This window comes from Brachyistius frenatus, unplaced genomic scaffold, assembly GCF_029030835.1.
Source record: "Brachyistius frenatus isolate BFR_SWC_R1_liver_20210118 unplaced genomic scaffold, ASM2903083v1 Contig_14, whole genome shotgun sequence".
Lineage (NCBI taxonomy): Eukaryota > Metazoa > Chordata > Actinopteri > Embiotocidae > Brachyistius > Brachyistius frenatus.
The window spans coordinates 1,500,966-1,515,155 of NW_027210613.1; the positions used below are offsets into that span (position 1 = coordinate 1,500,966).

The 14,190-nt window shown below is 40.8% G+C and overlaps 1 protein-coding gene across 3 annotated transcripts; it reads right to left on the reverse strand.

The window, feature by feature from the left end:
• Positions 1-401: 401 nt before the first annotated feature.
• On the reverse strand, positions 402-11,410 carry LOC138617801 (B-cell receptor CD22). 3 transcript variants are annotated; one of them, XM_069693086.1, is made up of 19 exons: positions 11,256-11,410; positions 11,086-11,151; positions 10,291-10,389; positions 9,733-9,844; positions 9,491-9,636; positions 9,261-9,381; positions 9,037-9,173; positions 8,178-8,300; positions 7,805-7,951; positions 6,940-7,045; positions 6,455-6,618; positions 6,174-6,323; positions 5,875-6,006; positions 3,889-3,970; positions 3,609-3,657; positions 3,259-3,345; positions 2,924-3,057; positions 2,524-2,642; positions 402-1,075 (listed from the first exon to the last, which is right to left on the reverse strand). In XM_069693086.1, exons 2-18 carry the CDS (start codon positions 11,132-11,134, stop codon positions 2,540-2,542), a joined length of 1,941 nt encoding a protein of 646 aa, XP_069549187.1. In that variant the 5' UTR covers positions 11,135-11,151; positions 11,256-11,410; the 3' UTR covers positions 402-1,075; positions 2,524-2,539. The 3 variants fall into 3 exon arrangements, with proteins under 3 accessions (XP_069549187.1, XP_069549188.1, XP_069549186.1); XM_069693087.1 differs by having other exon boundaries at positions 6,186-6,323; positions 10,291-10,392; XM_069693085.1 differs by having other exon boundaries at positions 10,291-10,392.
• Between the last annotated feature and the right edge of the window lie 2,780 nt (positions 11,411-14,190).

The window sequence follows — 14,190 nt, forward strand, 5'->3', positions numbered from 1 at the left end:
CAGCAGGTTTATCACTTTAAGGCCCATCAGTGATATTACAAAACTGCTAAAAGATCGTGTCTGTGGTGTGAGATGGTATGATGGAGACATCATCAGTGTCACAACACATTCTTGAGCTGAGAGTGTAACTGGAAATTCTCAACTGTGCAGAGAAAACAGCGCAATCCACTGAAAACCTCACTTATAACCACACAGGATTATTAGAAATAATTAACTAATTAATCAATAAATAGATTAGGTCAATGCATGTGAGAGTAACTTCTCACTAATACATTTAAAAAATTTCCCCTCGGGGATTAATAAAGTAACTACCTAACCTAACCTAACCTAACCTTAATTATAAGCAGGTAAAATAATATTTCGCAGTCATAGTAAATTAGAAAGAAAATGTGTAAAAGCAGTGGAAGTCACCTGTTTGGTTTTATTTTTCTTCAGTGTAACAAACTCCAACATGTAATCTGCATTACTTCTGATTTAGCTCACTCTACATAAAAATGGAAAGACTGATTTGGTGAAAGCAGGCAATATATAACTGAATAAACGTCGCAGCATCAGCTGTCAGAACAAACCTGTTTGTTATTTACTGTAGAAGATTGTTGAATATCCATGTTTCAAACACTCAAACATCTTTTATACATGTCAAACTAATACGTCTTATATCACTTTGTAGTGGAGTCAGATATGTTTTCATACAAAGAGGATGCAAAGGCTAATGTAGCAACTGTGTCATCTGCTTATACACTGTTGGAAAAGTATGAACAACAAAAGCAGCACCAGATATATTGTAACTGCAAGCAAAGTGTCTCTGTGCTGATGTTCATGTTTTCCTCTACAGACTGTTTTAAGCACTGTCACTTCATCACACAGCATTAAAAAGAAAAGGGACGGACATGCAGGACAGTTCAGGAGCCGGGTTCCCAAACAGGACCGCATGTTGCTTTCAGTGAGAATCCAAGATACCGCAGCCTGTCTGAACCAGAGCGATGTGCAGAGTTCACAGGGACAAGTTTCCTGTCCCACACAGAGATGGAAGCAAAGCGATGGGTCACATGAGGATTGCTGATGTGCTGCTCAGCTGAGGAAGACAGATGGGAAAGACAGAAGAATACATTAAAATATCAAGAACGGAAACATGAGTAACCTATACACCTGGTGTGACTGTTATCATCACACACCTGTCCCACATACAGTATATTGGCTGGTGGGGTGTAATGAGCCCGCTAGTAGGTTCAAGAGCCTGTTATCAATGACATACAGGACTATCAGACACCAGCAACAGGCGTACTGACCTTTATGCCATAGTAGCAATAACAAACATGTGGTTAATGTTTTGACACAGAAGCAGTTTATTAGGTTTACGCACCAAAACTACTTGTTTAGGTTTATCAAGAGATCATGGTTGAGGTTAAACTAGGTAGATTATAGCTGCATAAATTACATATGTACAGGGATGTCACGTGAGTTATATTATTTTCCATGAGTCAACTTATGTATGTAACTGAAAGTGAGTCAGCATTGACTTCTGTTTTCACACAGTACACTAACAGTGGGTCTTCTGGGTGAAAGTCCTGCGTTTGACCATCACACCGCCTCCGATCTGCTCAGTGTGCGTCCTTTGTCTGTGTTTATACTTCCTCACCTGACTTCCCTGTTTTCTCCAGTCAAGATTACTACAGCCACAAGAGGTTGCAATAAATATAACCCTCTGGCATACTGCAGTTTGTTTTAACATTGCAACAAACAAAACAGGAAAACTCTGGTCATCAGATTCCACTTTGTAAGTCTTATTGTGACTCATTTTTGTCTTTCATTCATCTAAAACCTTTGTGGATTTTTGCAAAAACTCCACCTTTACTGCTGTATATAATACTACCACTACTACTACTACTAATAATAATAATAATAACTTTATTTATATAGCACCTTTAAAAACAGAGTTTACAAAGTGCTCTACAGAGAAGCAAAGCATAGTCAAACATAATGTCAATTAAGAAAACAGGAGGCAAAAAAGACCATACCATTAAGGTAATGAATACAACAAAACCAAACAAACAACCAAAACGAGCAAATGGAATAGAAAACAAACAAATAAATAAATGAATAAAATAAACAAACAAAAACAGGGGAACAAAAGAACTGCATAAAAGGACGACATCACTTAAAAGCAATTCTATAAAAATGTGTTTTAGGAAGTGATTTAAAAGAAGTTAATGATTCTGCAAGCCTTATCTCCTCAGGTAGGTCGTTCCAAAGTCGAGGGGCTCTAATGGCAAAAGCACGGTCACCCTTTGATTTAAGCCTCGACTTTGGAAAGGCCAGAAGGGCCCCGCCGGAGGATCTAAGGCTGCGAGTTCTGGGGCTAACATTTCAATAATGTAGCTCGTATGTAGGGGACTGCAGTATTGCATGGTGACAAATTTCTTGGTAATATTTATGTAGGGACCATTTTAAGCAACAAACCAGGATAACACTGTGCTGCTTGGGTTTTCGGATCACAGCACTGAGGGATGTAAGATATCGTACCAGACAGGCTGTTCCCTTAGTGGCGAGGCTGCGGCAGAAGACTGTAAACAACTTTGGAGGAATCCTTTGGTTTTTTATCACCACCCAGTGGCAGGTGGTGTACCTGCACATGATCTGAACTGAACCAACAGCAAACAGGAAACACGAGTTCATCAGCACATCAAAAACAGGTCTTATTTTAAAGTGCTTTTAAAACAGGGATAAAAGATGTGTAGTGTTCTCGTAAGCAGGAGGAGGTGTCAGAGATCAGAGAAGACATAGCAACAGTACAGTGACAGGGTGGTGAACAGCTCTGGACACAATCAATGCTGCCAAAGGAAAAATAGAAGAAAAAGAAAGACGAACAGTGACAAAGACAAAGAAAGGCTAATGAAGTAAGAGTGAGTATGATGAGTTGTACCTGGACAACTTGGAGTAGTGGATAGTGATGTATTTGGAAGCAGGGCTGTGACTTTCCACCCCTGTGATTGGTGGAGCATCCATTAAGGGAACAATGGAAGGATGGGAGCTGTCACTCAGGTCCTCTGGCTCCTCCTGCCCACACACACACACACACACACACGCACGCACGCGCGCGCACGCACACACACACACACACACACACACACACACACACACACACACACACACACACACACACACACACACACACACACACACAGACAGATACATCAAAAAGTAATATTGCTATTCTTCTCCATAGTTGTATCAACTTCACATTACTGAGCTTCTCACAGGTATGTCAGACATCTTGCCCTTCCTCACTGGGAAGGTCTGCTGGGCTGACTCATAGAACATGGTGTCAGCTGTCACTGATGGACGCTGGGGGTCACACACAAACAGAAACACACACACACACACACACACACACACACACACACACACACACACACACACACACACACACACACACACACACACACACACACACACACACACACACACACACACACACACACACACACACACACACACACACACACACACAGGACAAAACAGAGAATTACAATCGCACATTGGATCAGTCTTTGAAGTATTAAAAGCCTGTTTTCTAATCAAAAATAATTACAAAAAGATTATTGTACCTTGTTTGCGTCCTCTACTGACTCTATGTCTACTCTGTGCATGTTCTTACTGTGAAGACAAAGACACAGGTTACCAAAACATGACCAAGTGACAACTTCTACCACAAAATAAACCATAAAAATGACTGACTGAAGAGCCACAATTCATAAACACTGACAGACATGAATTATTCTCTATTGCTCCTAAAACAGAAAAAAAACCTTTGTGATATAAAATGCTTTTTAATTCTGTGGAGGAGTACAGAAATAGCAGTGGGTATAGCAGTGCACTTCCTGTCACCTGATCATAATGGCCACTGTGAGAGTGATGAGTCCAGCGGACACGCCCACTGCTGAAGCCAAGGCAATGACCTTTAGACGACCTGCCAGTGGAAGCATTACAAGGGTTATGAGCACGACTAGAGACATGAAGAAATAAGACCAGATGATGGAGGCATTTGTAAAAAACATAAGATGAACAAAAACAGAAGTGCAGTGAGCTAAAAAAGAACAGTGGACATAAAAATAGAAATGAAGTGATTAAAGAGGGAAAGAACGGTACGTCGACGAGCAGCCGTCTAGACTTGAGTCTTGTGTTTCCAGTTCTGATTTCCAAACCTAACTCCACTTCTTCATCTGTCTAGACTCAAATAGTAGTTTTCCACAGCACCTCATCACCTCCTGCTCTCCTCATACAGTGAAAGGGCTTTACATGACTCACCGTTACTCATAGAAAAACAGTCTGAAATCATAAGACCATAAACAATGAAGACCAGAGCCTGGACCACTGTGATAGTGACAGGGAGCTTTCATCACTCCGCATTTCAAACACACAGAAACCCATCCAAACATCCCCTGTGGTACAACCACAGATAAATACTCAAAGTTTGTTTTTTATTTAAAATTGTCAGAGATAATCAGAAACATAGATGTAAATGTGGAGCTGGAGGGTTTTAATAAGGAGTGATCCTCATCTCTTTGTCTAAAAGTGACAGTGGTGGCACGCTGACTTAGAAAAAAAGAGGAAAGTAATGGAACAACCCATGACAGCAAAACATGAGATGAACCAACACAGGCCTTCAGACTGAGTGTGACTGTGTGAAAAGTTAAGGGATTACCAAAACTGCTGCAGTTCATCCTAAAGACAACATGTTTGTAAAAATCTTCATGACTATCCAATAGCAAACGAGACATTTGAGGTTAACAGAAGTCAATCTCTTTAAAGTGCTAAAGGGAAAGTCAGATTTATGCAGATTTTAATGCCAAATTTATTAAGATGTATCCCCTGAATATCTGGACAATATTTCATAACAACACCAGATATATTTTGAGATGTTGCAGTCTGGACTAAAGCGGTGGGCCGATCAAACAACATCTCCATCTCTGAAGACACACCGCGAGTGAGGATACAAATAAAAGTGGGAGTCTCCACTTTAATGGACAACAAATAGGCTTTCTTTTTATTTTGACGAAAACGAAAAATCAGTTGTGGAAATGAACTCCATCTACTCAAGTACCGATTACCAAGTACCAATTTTGAGATACATGTACTTTAATGATTATTTGTATTGGATGCTGCTTTATAGTTTCACTCCACCACATTTCAGAGAGAAATATTGTACTTTCGACTCTGCTACATTTATTTGACAGATATAGTAACTTTTTTAGATAAATATTTGACCTAATAGATAATATAAAAAGCTTTAAAAATACATCCCATTGTTAGAGAGGAAGCCAGCGGTTTACCACCTGTTTGTCTTCTGACGTCCTATCGTGTCATTTTAGATGTACATAAGTGGTTAACAGTTCCACCAAATAGTGGATTTTCTCTCTCAACTTCTCACATGGTTTCATTTCAATAAATGTTCAAAGGATCTGATATCTCAGCTAAAAACAAAGACTAGAGGAAAAGTCTAATAACTGAAAACAGATTTGTGGATCAGAACTTAGTTTTTTTTTTTCTTTAAGCTCTCAGTAATCATCTAACGACCTTGTCAGATTTATCTGCTGTCTCTGGATATAAAACTGAACGTAGAGTAGTTCAAATCAGCTGCTGACACACTGATGCTTCAGTATTAATAATCTAATGATGTTATACATGATGACACAGGAACCAAACCAATACTTTTTAATAGTAAATTTTGCTTTTAATATTTAAGTACTAGATTTTTTTTTTTAATGTCGTACTTGTACCTAAGTAAATGATCTGAGTAATTCTTTAATCACCTCAAGACAAATAAGAAGTCTAAAAAGACACAAAGGTGGCCGTGCATGAGTGCATCTGTACCTCTGACTCTCACGGTGAGGACCGGAGAGCTGTGGGCTCCGATTCGATTCCTGGCCTCACAGTAGTACTGACCGCTCTCACCGGGGCCGACCTCTGAGAAGGTGAAGACTGGACCAGACTTGCTGCCCCACGCTGCATGACAGAGGACAGAAATGAGATCTAGTAACTGTAATAGATACTGCAAGATGAATAGACAAGCAGAGGAAGAGAATGAAGATCCTCAACATTTCCCACAGAGACAGTGATTTGTGATTTCGTAAGGTTAACCTTGAGAGGAACCACATTTTTACGATGCTAACATTGTGCAGAACCTCCGTTCAGAGCTAAACGGTGCCACGTAAAGTTGTCCACTGCCGGGTTGGCCTGACTGCTGCAGGTCAGGGTCAAAGGTCGGCCAGCATCCACCACACTGGAGGGACGAGCCAGAACTGAAGTGTTCTTCGGAGGGTCTGCAGAGAGGAAGAGAGATAAGGATGAAGAGAGTCTGACATAACTGTTTTAAAAAGACACAGCACCATCAGATTCAATCCAGAAAACTCCCAAACATGTGACACACACTTTCATCACATTTTCTACTTACACAGCACCGTGAGTGTAGCAACAGGGGAGGTCTGGTATCCCAATCGGTTCGATGCTGTGCAGTAGTACTGACCAGTGTGGAGAGCATGCACAGATGGGAATGTCAGGTTCTGAAAAGAACCTTTAGCAATCACCTGGTCACCAAGGATACGATACCACGTATACCTGCAGGAGAGAGGGTGGAGATGATGATGATGATGGAGATGATGGTGATGATGATGAAAATAACTCATGGGACTGAGTAAAAATGCAGTGATAGCACTAGGCTGGTTAGGTGAAACAGTTTTGTCAGTTTAAAAAGAAAGTGAAGAAGGGTCAATATCTGAATTTAGATCATTTTAATATGATGAAAAATGAAAATGACAAAAGAATCATGTCAGTGAAAAAACAGCAAGCACACTTATTAATAACATGATCAGAACAAAATATGGGCTCAGTTCAACCTTCATATGTTTGATCTACATCTTCCTTGTTGAGCCGTCGTACCTGCTGGCAGGAGGGTAGGCGTGGCTGACACAGCTCAGGTTCACATATGAGCCTTCTCTGATGTCTCCTCGAGGACTCAGCAGAACACGTGTGTTCTTTGGAGAGTCTAAACAGGCAGACCGAGAGAAAAACAGGAGCATCACTACAACAGTGTGTTATTTAACCCATCATGTCACATCTTCAAAACTTTAAAACAAGCTGATAATTTAACTAATTATCAAGTTAAGGCAAGAAATACAAAAAAGACATACCACAGATGGATCTTTTATTTTAAAGTATGGAGGAAAGTAAACATATAAGCAGAGCCATAGTCAAGAAAGTTTACTATTTTGCAACAAAGAATATACAATTTCCTATGCCTTTAATTTTAAGAATTCAGCAATGATTTTCATCACCATTATATTTTTTCAATTCATGTTTTTCAAATTATTTCTGACACTATTATCAAATTTATCACAATCGGCAAAATTTATTTTTTGTGACTGACTAATCAATTCGGCAACTCATCTTTTCAGCTCTGCTGCATTATTAGATTGATTATTAAAAAAGAAAAGCAAAACTATGAAAGAAATTAAACAAACAGAAGTCTGAGTTGAGTTTGCATCACTTCCTTTTGGATCCATAAGACAGAGTATTCCCTTTATAACTAGAGTTGTAAATAACATTGCTGCCTAATTGGTTTAACCCCAACTCCCCTCTGACAGATCTTCACAACTGGACTCAGAGTAAGATAAAGACATGAAACCAGACTAAAGAGCTACAAAGATTTTCTCCCTCAAAATTCAATTGTGATCTACTGTCTAAGTGTTTGACGTGGGGCTGACCCTCTTCCTGGGATACATTTGAAAATATGCATTAAGCTTACAGGTGACGTTGAGTAGAAGTGGTTTGGAGCGATCCGTTCCCAGTGAGTTACGTGCCACACAGAAATACTCTCCTCTGTCAGTGTATTTGAGGTGGGACAGGTGGAGCTGAGGCCTAAAGCTGTCTGGGATGCTGCCACTCTCCATGTCTGGAAAGAAGACAAAGAAATGAGCTGACTGTACACTTTGATTCCCAGAGACATGCATGCAAAGATTTACACACTGCACCCTCGAAAAAGTTCCAAATCCCAGCTAGTTTTTAATATAAATTATTAAAGGACCCTTAGAGGACATCGATCCACATCTCTCACCCAGCTGCTGAATGTGGACACTGAACATTCAGGGTAAAGTCCTTCATAACATACTGTCCTGTACCTTTGAACCATGCAAAGCTCTCGACGGGTGGAGCTGCGTCGCTGCTGCAGGTCAGAGTGACGGAGGCGCCCTCTGACACCGGCCCTCCAGGAAACACTGCTATGGAAGAGGAGCGAGGACCGTCTGCACACGAGAGAGAGAAAATGGGGACTCAGGGAAGCGGGAGGTAAAGTAACATTTAAATGCAAATATGGGATAGACTTGTGGTCACAGTGACTTTGACCTTTGATCACCAAATCTATTCACTCCTCCTTTCTTGTATCCAAGTAAACATTGATGACAAATTTGGATGAAAGTCCTGCAAGGAATTCTTGTGATACAGTGTTCACAACACCAGGACAGAGGTAAGAACACAGTGACCTTGACCTTTGACCCAAGCACTTAAAAAGGAATTACTTAAATCCAAGTGAATGTTTGTGCCAAATTTCAAGAAATTCCCTCAAGGTAATCCTAAAATGATGAGTTCAGAAGAATGAACGCGAGGGACCAGAGGTCACAGTTATCTTGAGCTTTGACCCCAAAAAACAAATCTATTCATCCTTGAGTCCAAGTGAAGGTTTATAAGTTTGAAGTTTGAAGCATTTCATTACAAGAATGTTGATGTGCTGTGACATAAACATTGTTCATCTTTGGCATACTTAATTTTCTTTTATTATATCTTGAAGACAACTACCTTAAGCCCTTTTTAGAACATGCTTGTTCTCTGTACCACAGTTTAATGGCTCCGGGGTTTTATTTTCTAACAATAAAACACATTTGAGTAATATCTATATCCCACAGCCTAGATGCTAAAAGCATGTGATGGTGTTAAGACATGATAAGGGACTCTTTTATTGGCTGGATGTCTGTGGATACTTACGTCCCAGGGCCAGGGAGAGAGATGGTGACTGCACGTTCTGAGGTGGGATCGGTCGACAGCTGTAAGATCCAGCATGCTGCTGGTCAAAGCCGTTAATAATCATCCACTTCTCAAAGGAGCCGAGATTCAGTCCGTTCCTGTGTGCAGCATCACATCTCATCATTTCCAGTGTAAAAAACAGTAGAGTCATCATTTCCCTCTGAAAACAGATTAGACGTACACACCTGTAGAGTGCGAGGCTCCTCCCTGGAGCAGCACATCCTCGAGCCTGACAGCCTACAAACACAGTCTCTCCAAACCCAAACATGTTGGAGGGTCTGGCTGGATGCACCTGGACCTGGAGGTCTGACACACACAGACACACACAAAACCCTGGCTGGGTGAGTGGGACCATATCATACAGTCAGTGTCACAGCTGAGACCTCACAGCAGCTTCAGTTAATGTAAGACCGACCTGTTACATCCAGGGTGATGGTATCAGGGGATGTCCATCTCCCCAGTGGTTGGTCTGTCTCAAACCTGAAGTGATACTGGCCCTCATCACTCAGCTTCACGCCCCGAATCTGGACTGAACAGCTGGAGTAGCTGCCCCCGATATAGCTGCAATTTCAATTATTTCGCTTCATTTCATATTTATGGAAACTTTCAAAACCATAATTTCAACTCAAGACATCCATCACATGTGGTTCCTCCCACCGTGTGCGTCCGCGGTATGACAGGCTGATCTGGTCGGGGTCGGTGTGGTGGGTGAACTCCCGGCGACCCTCAGCAGACACACGGAACCACATGACCCGTTTCACTGTGTGACCTGTGTGAGCAAAACTGCATGAAAATGCCTGCAAAATTATAATGTAAGGAGAACTGTAATGACGAAGACAGGAAACACATGTTGACGAAAAATAAATAAAAAGAGGAAACATATGAGGATTTTACATTACATTTCATTTAGCTGACGCTTTTATCCAAAGCGACTTACAATGAGTGCATTTCAACCATGAGGGTACAAACCCAGAACAACAAGAATCAAGAAAATACAATTTCTTCAAGAAAACCAAACTACGAAGTTCTATCAGTAAGTGCCATTTTAAGCGCTACTAAAGTTCAACTATTCAAGGTAAAGTCGGAAGAGGATTTACCTCTTAGAGCTAAGATCTATTGAGGCTTTATGAAAAAATTAAAACAAGATATACAATACCCAATAGAGGATTTGAAAATAAAATGCCAAAATAAAAGGTCTATATGTTACTTTCATACCTGATGGGTAGTCATACCGGCAGGGCAGAGTGACAGTAGTTCCTGCCCACACACAGATCTCCCTCCTAGAAAATGACACACTCCACCTGCTCTGAGTACCTGCTGGACACACAAACAGGCGTAAAGATGGGACAAAAACACACAAAAGTTTCACACATAAACAAATGTTTACATCTTTCCATGTGTTCTAATGTTTTCCTGTTTAGATTCATTCGCATCTGTTGGCTTTTACGTCCAGAAATTTAATGCCGTATAAAACAGGCTCATGTAGGTTTAGGGGAATATTCTTGGAAACTAAAAGAAATGTAAATTTCAACAACTCACAAGTTAAAAAAAACCCTTCAGTGTGACTCCTGAGAGGAAAACTTGTGAAACCACAGTTCTCCGAGCTCTGATCAGAGAGTGACACATGAAAGTGAAGCACTGTGAATGAGCCTTGATGTGCAGCTGAGGTGTCATCCTGCGCTGCTTATTGCCTGCCTGGCTGACTACCTTGCACAAAAGGCAATCAATACTTATAAATAAACCTGAGTGTAAAGGCAAGGGCACCTGGCTGCAGAACCTTTTGTTCATAATGAAGCCTATAAGTCAGTCATTTATTTTTTTTAAACCTGATTAACATCGTGTTACACCTTTATGATATAAAAATCTGTACAATGATACAAATGTCTAATACAGTATCTGACCTGTCATCCAATCAAATAATTCAAACTACTTTGCTCATTATCAATTCAGATTTGCTGCACATTATGAAAAGAAAAACCTTTCATGTGTATTTTGGCGTGTTTCTCTTACCTGGTAAAGCTGTAAGGATGGTGCCCAGAACTAACGCACCTGCCAACATCTCCGCTGACGCGAGCTCTGTAATGTCACCGGAGAAGGAGAAAAGCACAACAAGACGGAGAGCTGAACATCACATTTATCAGGATAAAAACCATTCGCCTGGTTAAATGGGAAGTACTCACCTCTTAGAGTATCCACATTCAACTCAGCCGGTTAAACAGAGAGAGACATGCAGAGTGTGTGCGACCCCGACTGTGATGGAGAAGATCTCTACCGGCATAAGAGATGCATGGTGATCACAATCAGATGGTATGAGATGGGAGGAGGAGTGGAAGGGGCATAAGGAGGAGGATGAGGAGGAGGAAGTGCATCCTCCACCTTTTGAACTGTTTTTATTCTCTCTTTTCTTCCCACTTCTCCCTTTCAAACTGTATTTTAAGGTCACTGCTCCGATGACTGAAAATGTCACAGCCTTGTGATCATTTCACTTCCACACTTGTCTATTTTAACTGAACGAGGCAATTATTCTTACTACAGGTCACATGTCATTAACCTGTGTTAAATATGTAATCAAGCAACACACATCATGACATCATGAAGAGTGACACACATGATAAAGAATCAGTCCAACATTTAAGGCAGCTGTGTTTAAAAGTGTCTCAAGTATGAGGTCCTCATGGCCGAGGGGTTTAAATTCTGCATGAACTAAATCATCCCACTTCATTTTCCATCTTTCTCCTATCATCTCTTTATTGTTTGATATGTAATAAAGGTCAAAAATGGCCAAAACTGATAAAAAAACCAAACACTAAGTGTGAACTTTTCACATGTTGGTCCTTGATTGTGCATCATAGCCTCAGCAGTGTTCAACATGTTGGAAGATATGCTTAGTTCCTTTGTTGTCGAGTTAACTTTCATGTCTGTCCATTAAATATGAAGATGGGACGATGAAAGGCAATTTCACAGCTGCACTTCCTGTTGTTTCTGCTGGCGAGTGTACTTTAAAGCAATGTTCAGAAACAAACAGGCACCAAAGAGTTTTATTTTTGTGTTCACTATTCCATGAGTAGTTTGTCTAAATACTAAATGCTCCATTGTTGATAATTCTTTCTATTTCCTGTCAAGTTTATCAGAGTATTTTAGTGAAAAAAAAAAAAGATGAAATGAAACTGATTAGAACATTGAGACTGAATCAAAAAAGTTGTTGGACACAAAACCAAAACAATGAGCTGAAAGGTGCTAAAATGCTCAGTGGAGCTGAGAAGAATGGCAGACTTGGGTGATTAATCTCTGTGTTACATCACACATAGTTATTTGACCCATTGTTCAGCTAAAAATATGGAATAGTGCAGCAGCTTCATCCTGAAGAAGTCCAGAATATTCAGTGAATAGATTTATTACTCGGTAAAGCGAGTAAGTCTTCACCCTACCCTGACATTGTCACAATATTGGTGCAAACTCTGACCATCATGACTGAGCCTTTGGTTCATTTGTGAAATGAAACCGGCCTGTTGGCGTGCATTAACATACATAAGTCAAGCAGCCGTAGACTCCGCAGCCCAGATGTCCTCTCATCCGTTGCTCTAATTGAGAATTGTTGGCACTGAAAGCTACCCACAGCCAGACGTTGGGAGGTTCGAGACCTCTCAGTCAACTGTGTCCACTTAGCCTGATGAGTCTAAATGACTTTAACATCCCTCCCTGCCACAACCTGGCCAATAGATGTCAGTTTAGCGTCATGACGCGGCCAATTGGCTACTTACCCCAGCTTTGACCCAGGAGGTAATGATGATGTACAGTTTAACATTTAAGTCAATCTTTATTCACAGGTCTTCAAGTAAAGAAAAGGAGAGGGAGTTAACTTAAAGATTTCAGAGATGATCTTGATCCACATCTGGAGACAAACGCTGACATTTTGCTTATTAGCCGCCTGATCATGAAGATGACAGGGGGACAACACAAGGGATCTGTGCTGTCCGATTAGATCCGATTTAAAAGGTTTCAGGATCTGCAGTCCCAGTTCTGGTGGTCTTCACATAAAAACAAGAATATTAGTGGCTTTTTGATACAATATATATTCATGGAGGGTTGGGTTAATACATAGGACTCAATATGTTCCTCATTTGGCTCCTAAAAAATATAATTTTGTTCAAGAGGTCTGCGTTGTGTTTAGTGGGAAAACTGAGCTCAACTTTAAACAGAAATCCTAATAGGGAACAGAGAGCTCATGGTTGGGAAAGTTACCTTCAGAATATAATCAAAATCTTCAGGATATGAGGTTAAGTGAACAATATATTCCAGTTCACAGATTGCTAGGTTGGATTATGAGTTGGGACCCAAAATGGGTCACAGGCTCTCCTCTAGTGGGTCTCCACATGACAGGAACTCTCACATGATTTAATGATGCTGGATCCCAGAGAAAAAAAAGTCATTTTGGTCCCTGGCTGAAAAGTTTTAAGAACCTACACAGATTTTTTTTCTCCCTCCTCCAAATACTGTCTGTATTATGTTGAAGATTGGTGGGCTTTGAGTTTAACCTGTAACCACAGAATGACTTCAAAAGGATCACGGCACACTAATAGGTCAAAGCCTGATGTAATCTTAATCGAAAACAGAGCGGACTAAACGAATGAAGAGAAACAGATGGATGGCGCTAGATTAAGTGTGACTGACCACAAACAGAGAGTGAAAGAGGGCGAGAGAGGGAAGAATGAGAAAGTTTGAAGGGAAAGGTAGAAGAGAAGGGGGGGGGGGACAAACACATAATGAGGTAAGGTTGCTATGGTGGAAAGAAAGAAAGGAGAGACGGGCTGGAGTAAGAGAAGCAGAGAAAGTTGAGAGGAAAAGGAGGAAGAAAAGGAGGGAAAAGTTTCAAAGTAGATAAGTGTTAGGAGAAATGGAAAAAAAGTGTGAGCGGGAGCAATAGACAAAATGTATGACAGCGTATCCTGCCCTGACGGTAGAGAAGATATCCATCCACTGACCGCAGCCTCCAGGCCAGATGAAGTGTGACCGTCTGGTGGTCAAACTGGACCTGAAGATTTTCCGCTGTTGCAAAACACTTCCTGCCTGCTGTTTTCATGTAATGTGACCGCTCACAGTTTGCTCCCCTGCCAT